Here is a 7,591-nt window from a genome sequence, read left to right on the forward strand (position 1 = left end):
TGGCGTAGTAAGCTGTGAATAAAAGGGGTTGCGATATAAAGATAAATAAGGGTAACCTAATGAAGGTACTAATATCAGTCAAGATAAACCTATGTTTGCATTAGAATAATATTATTGTTAAATACATTTCGTCCCCCTACTGAACGCCACTGGGCGGCTGCACAAACACAAATATAATGAACGTTACGTACACACACGCACAAAAATAGCTGGTTGGGCCAGCTGAAAGCTTCACAGTAACTTCAAATGACAACCACAAACAATAACAACATGGCCACATCTTGTCAGCGAAAGCTTTTGTGGTGAACTTGCCGCTCTGGGTCAAGCGCTTTTAAGTGTAGCATTTGAAGAGTGGTCGTGGTGTAAATCACGTTTAGAGCGTTGCCAGACTGTTGGAAATTGTTGTTAAACGTTATTATTCAAATATTCAAACGCTTTTTCTGTCAGTATAAAAAGGTGAGGTAAAAGGTGATCAACATGAATTTAATGGAAGATTGCTTTGCTGGTGCACCGCAAGAGTTTCTGATATGCATTACGGTGCATAAGGCAGCAAATACAGGTGTCTACACAGGTGACCTGTATGTAAAAATAAGTTTGGATAAAATAAGCAAAAACACAAAGACGCATTCGAATTCAGAAAATCCCTTCTTTAATGAGGTAAGTTTTGCTACAAATTAATTGTAAATGGGTTCAATATTAATTTCATTACTCAGTACTTTGTATTTGAGTTTCACTGTACGCTTACTGAACTATTACGTCTGACTGTACTCTTTGAGTTAAAGAAATATTTGCTCTATAAAAAGAATGTTACTTTGGGTGAGCTGCTCATTGACTTGCACAGCGTCTGGAGTCAGCCCAGTCATAGTTATTTCAAGAAATGGGGAAAACTGGAAGCTCCTATTAGCGAAGAACCGCCGGGCGAAGATGTCAAAGAAACTAACGCGCATTTGCAAATCGATTTGGCCATCATATCTCAGCACAGTACAGTGAAGACTGGCATAACCCAAGATGATATCGGGCCAGAGAACATAAACAAGTACATAACCACACAGAATTTTGATGATATCAAAAGGTAGGATAAGCACAATTTAAGATGGCTTTGAAGACTTTCTTAATTAAGCTTCACAGCAATCTGCTGCATGATGTGGAATCGTACACACAGAGCAACATTCGCTTCTTTCTTCGATTATATAAAGGGATATTCATAAAGAAGAGCAATTACATGTTACAAGTGTCCTTCGCGGGTTTTAAGGTAACTATTGAAGTTGTACGGAAAAATTAGAGTTAATTTACAGCAATACTAATTTCGATTGCAATTAGTTAAACAAGTTCTTATACAATTTTGAACAGACATTGAAAAATAACGTATTTCAAATATTTGCTATCCATATTTTATTTTTAATAACCCTAAATAGGTTTGTAACTTTTTATGTTAAGAGAGTTAAAATTATATTTTAAAAATCCAGAGTCTGTAAAACTTATTTTCTTTATGTGTTGCTAATTTATTTAAATTAAAATCTCCACTTTGCTAGGCTAAAACTCAAGTGGCCAAAAACACTATGACGCCTGAATGGAATCTGGAGTTTACCTTTGCCTGGGTTTATCCCTCTTTGGCTCAACGTTTCCTAATACTCATTTTCCTACACGAGCATCTGCAGTGGAAATGTGTCGCTGAATACGAAATTTCCATTGAGGAAATTGCTTTCCATGGTGAGTTTTTAATCCCATTAAACATATATCTCTCCAATTTGAATATAATTTTTTAAGACACACCTTCGTTGGGTCCCACATATTTGCATCTTTACGATCCTGTGAATCCTTTGAACTATGTGGGTCGCATCCTCATGGAATTGGATTCCCATATGCTGAGCGAGGATCGTCCTTCCCATGTGCTGATTACCAAGACAATTGACAGTTTCACCGACACTCGCAACACGACGGATGAGAATTTCTTTGTGGAGTTTCTTCCTTTGCTGGGCAACAACATTCACACCACCTCCAACTCGTACAAGTTTGTGGTGAAGCTGGCGGAGAAGTCCTCCAATGATCTTGTGGGAACATTGAAGACCCCACCAGGAAAATTTCGTACCGCAATGCAAACCAAATGCTTTCGCCAGGACTCGCCTTTTCGGTCCTGTTTGTTTAAGCTACGATTGCCGGATAATCGATTGAAGTTTGTCAGCGATTTCCTAATCATTGACATTATTAACTTTATGGTAAGGGAAGTTCCTTATATTTTCCCGATTGATATTAAATTCTGAAATATTTCAGCGGTCTGAGCTGGACGTCTTTCGCATTTATCAGCTCAAGTATCCCAATGAGGTGAGCAATCAATCCAAGTGCCTCAAGTTCTTGCTGCACAGCATCATCAGCAAGTTAAAAGAAGGTCTTGCCAAGAGTCAGTTCAGCCATGATTTGGGTGAGGATGCTACCAACTGGGACAAGAATCGTCAGCACTTTCTGCAGGATTTCTTCGTCAAGTTGGCGCATCAATTGCGTGCGCTCCGCCAGAAATTGAAGTTCAGTTTTCAGGAGCATTTAGATGCCATCATTGTGGACATTGTCAATGAGGTGCAGCGTCTGATTGGCGAGATTACTTCGCTGGCCAATTCACTTCGTGTGCAGGATGATTGGCCCGAGTTGTTGCTCACCTTGAGTGCAGGTGGCAAGATGCTGGGAACTTGTCGCCTCAATGCCAAACACTTTCTGTTTATACAGAAACTGCAAAAGTATCAGTCAACCAATCAATGCTGGAAAGCCAAAAGCTTTGTCTTTAAGAGCCTCGGTTGCACACATAGTTGTGGCAACTGTGGTTGCAACGTTGGCGTTATTCTCGGTTGTATTTCCATTGTACTCGATCGAGAGCGTCGAGAGTTCCTCTCATGCATTGCTGGGGATTGGTCTTCGGATGACTTTATGATCTGGCAGCCGAATGTCGTGCAAACCTTCATCAGCTGTCAGGTTTATGTGCATCAGGCAAAGGTGCGTCCTGGCGCTGAGCACAAGCCGCTTTCTGATGGTCATGTCTCGGTTTACTTTGCCGAGCAGGCCGCCGAGACACAAACAGCTCCGGCTACGCTTTCTCCCATCTGGAATGCTGTGATTAGCTTCAAGGTGCTCGCTTTGCCGGGCAGTATCAGTTGGTATCTGCAGAATCCACCTCTCATTTCCATAGAGTTCTATAGCAACGAATCAGAATTATCGGGCAGTGGACAAACTGCGGTCAGCGTGATTAGTGGGGAAATCGAAAACGAGTCCGGTTGGGGAGATGGTGGCAAGTGTTGGCAGCGAAGTGCTTTGACCAAGCTGCAGAAGTTGAAATCGATCTCGCCGCCTCCTTTGAAATGGGTGCCAGTTGCCAGGGATGGCATCGTCCTGGCTGAGGTGCTTATGTCCGCGGAGTTTACTGAACTTGTTGGAGAGACTGATGTGTATAAGGTTGAGAAGCAGGCGGAATTAAAAATGGGTATTCCTTTGGATATAAGACCGAACATGTTGAATTATGTGTGAGTACACATACATATATCCTCTATCTATCTATCTATCTATCTATCTATCTGTCTGTCCATCAATCTAGTATTTAATACCATTTGTCATGCCCGTCTTGAATATTCTGAATATCTGTAAATATATTGTAACTGCCCTTGCTATCACTATCAACTATCAAACTCACTTATATCCTTTTCCTACCAGTTTGGAAGTTATCTTTGTAGGACTGCGCAATTACACCAAGAGCATGTTGAGCTCGGTGGGCAAACGACGAGCTAAGATTATGATGGCTGATCTGGTGCTCTCCAGCGGACTCTCCACTTCCCGAGTGCGCAATAGCATCAACTTTCTGGTGGCCTATGCCTCTGGTGTAGTGGTAAGTAAGTGAAGTTCTTAAGGTGAATATATTCATATAATGCCTTTGCAGAGTCTGCCCGATCAGCAAGAGTATTGGCCCGCGATGGTAGCCACCGATGTGGTAGTAAGTGCCTTCAATAAGGAGTCCACGCTGGGCGCTGCTTTGGTGCCAAGTTCCACTAGCTTTCTGCAGAAGGAGAAGAGTACAAAGTGCGTCAAGTTACCGGAATATAGTGACGATAGCCACGATCACTCTTCCATAATAACGATGGACTACGATGAAGAGACAGCGCTGGAGGAGATGGAAGACGAACGAGTGACTAAAAGTAATAGCTGCTGGAGGCGTATCAAGATTGCATTGGGACTTAATGCGGCAACCGTTGCCAACAAATTGGCGCTAAAGTATGATGAATACGCTGAGTCCAGTGATCTGCACGAGGACAAACGCTTCACTTGGTGGACAAAATTCTACAATTCGGTACACGATGATCTGCACGATCGCACGCATTTGTGCAAACACAGTTTAGTCATTTATCCCAATGAGTTGGAGCAGCAGCCGCAGTTTGGTTTCCTGCAGGATTGGGCTGTGCCCGTGCCCCTAGTACATGGCGTCAAGTTCAAGAAGTATGGTCCGCCTAAGGAGGATATTTATGCCACACTGAAGCTGCAAATCAAGTTGACGCCATGTCAATGTGCGGCTCCGCCTTGTGATGCTGGAGGCGGGGATATGTTGCGTCCCTTGGCTGCTGCCATGAGTCCACATCACCAGACCATGATCAAGACCATCACAGAGACGGTGCATCTAACTGTGCGTGTCTATGTGGTGCAGGGTTTGCAAATACGTCCGAGAGATTGGAGCTCCGAGTCGGATTGTTATGTAAAACTGTCGTTGGGTGGCAAAATGGTCTCGGATCGTGCGCATTATGTGCCCAATCAAAGTAATCCCATCTTCGGACGTTTCTTTGAACTAGATGCCTCATTGCCAGCTGATCCCATACTCGAACTTGTGCTCTATGATCATGACAAGCGCAAGGATGATTTGATTGGTGCCACACACATCGATCTGGAGGATCGTTGGCATAGTAAACATCATGCGATGGTGGGCATACCCAAAGAGTACTCCCAAGTGGGCTACAATCAGTGGCATGACATCTATATGCCTTCGGAGATACTCGAGAATCTCTGTCAGCAGGTTGGAATTCAGCCACCTTACTTCTATGGAAATGTCATCGAAGTGGATGGGATGCTCTTTGGAGATGAGACAATTATAGCAAAGTGTAGGTATTTGATTAGGTTAACTTGTGATTGTAATTGACTTCCTTAGCAGCTGAGGATCTACATGAACGTTTGAGTCTGACGGTGCTCAGGAATCTAGACAAGCTGCCTTCATTTGGCTACAAGCTGGTGCCAGAGCATGTGGAGACGCGTTCACTGTATCACGATGACTATCCAGGAGTGGAACAGGTGCGATTAGCTAGATTTATTTGGAATATATAGGAAGTAAAAGCTCAAAAGTATTATAATACTTTGAGGAAAAACAAGTATGGGGAAAGAACATCGAATAAGTTAAGTTAGCATACCACGAAACCTTTAGGGCATTTATTAGCAACTTACTAGTGCTTCCATCTGGTTGATATGATTATAAGTGCTGTATTTATCTACGAGGTGCATCTCTATCAAATTTTGACTAGCTAACTTTAAAATTGAGAGAGAAGTCAGCCTAGAAAGAAGCGGACGGACAGACAGACAAATAAAGCTCATAATTCTTTTAATACATTCAGATGCTTTCAGCTATATTGGCTTGTATAGCGCTCCCCTTGTTACAAGCTCTACTAGCTTGTAAAGCTGTCAGCTGGTTTAAGGCTCTCGGTTCTTTTAAGGTTTTCAACTACTCTTCGAACTTTTAGCTAAACTTCTAAATATTACTACAATGTTTTCAACAGGTGTTTTAAATATTTTCTCCTTTTCCAGGGCAAAATCCAAATGTGGATAGAGCTGTTCAAGGTGAGCATGTTCATTCCAACGCATATCGACATAACGCCAACAGCGCCAATTACCTACGAGGTGCGCATTGTGGTCATGAATCTAAACAGCATTCCCTTTGGCGATAGGAATATATTTGGCAAACTAATGAGCGACATCTATGTGACCGGGTAAGGTTAGAATTAAAGGGAACGTAACTGGGCGGAGAGCAGATAACTGACCTCAGCCAGCAAACTGTAAATGATATGCAATTATGAACATTTTCTGTGCCCTCTCACAGCTGGTGCCAGAATGTGAACAAGCGTCAAACGACCGATATACATTTTCGTTCGTTCGGCGGCGAAGCGGTTTTTAATTGGCGCATGGTATTTACCCTCAAGTATTCGCCCAATGAGGACATGGTAGGTTAGCCAACCCAACCTTAACCTTACCCTTAGTCCTTCTCTAATTGCAATACAATACGCGAAATGCGTATATTAATTAATGAGTTTGCTCATTAAACTTTAGATGGTTATACGGCGCAAAGGCGGACTGTTTGAGGAGATCGAAATCAAGACACCGCCCATTGTCTATTTGCAGGTCTGGGACAAGGATTTCATCACGCGAGACGAGTATCTGGGTGCCTTGGAGCTCAATCTATCGAATCTGCCAGAACCTTATTATACACACAAGCAATGCCAGTTATTTTCTAGTAAAAGGAAACGTCTTAATCTTTTTACGCGCAAATCCGTCAAGGGATGGTTCCCATTACAAGGATGTCCAGGACGAGCTGGCATACCAACTACACATGGGGTAAGCTATAAGTTATACAGATAAACTTGACTTATTCTTGGACTCTATTGCAGGGCAAAATGGAGTTGCAGATTGACATTTGCACGGAGACAGAGGCCTCAAATTCACCTGCTGGCGTTGGTCATGATCCTCCCATGGCGCTAGAGCGTCCTAGGTATACTTTCAGAATTTGTTTACCTTAAGATAATCTTGATTTCTGTCTGTTCTAGTCGTCCGGAGAGTTCCTTCAACCCTTGGACACATCCATTCAAGTCACTACACTTGATATTTTGGCCGCAAATAAGAAAATATGTTTTCATATTCGTCTTCATGGTTCTGCTTGGCTTGGGTTTGGTTATTTTCTTTTCCAATCTACCGAATCGTCTGATGTCTATACCGCTGGAGTGATTTTTTTTCTTCATCGCTTTCGATTAATTAATTTTCTTATTCCATATCACAAGGATCTACGCGGCATTTGTTGATTACTTAAATACAATTACTAATGCGGATGATAAGTGTTTTTTATAAAGATTGTTGCACCGACTATTTGTACATGCTTTCTTTATTTTAAATAAATTATTTATTAATAGAAGTTTTAAAATAGTTATAAAAAATAGTTACTAAGGATAGAAATTCTGATTTTTTGAATATTTCGTAATGCTTTAACTTTGTTGTTGTTTTATCACAAATCATTTATTTGAAGTGCGTCATTTATAAAAGTGTTTTGAACTCACGGGAGACAAACTATTTCCGGAATTTGTCACATTAAATTTACAACCTATTCCCCAAAGGTAGCTGCGTAATGAATGAACGCAATAAACTCAAGCATAGACCAGAGTTCAGTTAAGATAGAGTAGTATTTTATATACCCTATTTCAATAGCAATTACTTCATTGATGAAGGCGAATTTGCAAAACAATTCTGAATTCCTTTTGGCTGTTGTTTGAATATTTCACCACCAGCAAACACAGCACAGTAATTTCATGGAGGT

The 7,591-nt window shown here is 41.6% G+C and overlaps 1 protein-coding gene across 1 annotated transcript; it reads left to right on the forward strand.

Annotated features, from left to right (window-relative positions):
* Positions 1-456: 456 nt before the first annotated feature.
* Positions 457-7,056, forward strand: LOC117571326 (otoferlin). The gene is made up of 14 exons (XM_034253413.2): positions 457-657; positions 714-1,072; positions 1,129-1,252; positions 1,533-1,710; positions 1,768-2,216; positions 2,272-3,506; positions 3,694-3,865; positions 3,917-5,123; positions 5,174-5,310; positions 5,818-5,999; positions 6,110-6,230; positions 6,337-6,621; positions 6,675-6,775; positions 6,831-7,056. Exons 1-14 carry the CDS (start codon positions 478-480, stop codon positions 7,006-7,008), a joined length of 4,908 nt encoding a protein of 1,635 aa, XP_034109304.1. The 5' UTR covers positions 457-477; the 3' UTR covers positions 7,009-7,056.
* The last annotated feature ends 535 nt before the right edge of the window (positions 7,057-7,591 follow it).

This window comes from Drosophila albomicans, chromosome 3 (genome assembly GCF_009650485.2).
Source record: "Drosophila albomicans strain 15112-1751.03 chromosome 3, ASM965048v2, whole genome shotgun sequence".
In the NCBI taxonomy this organism is placed as follows: Eukaryota; Metazoa; Arthropoda; class Insecta; order Diptera; family Drosophilidae; genus Drosophila; species Drosophila albomicans.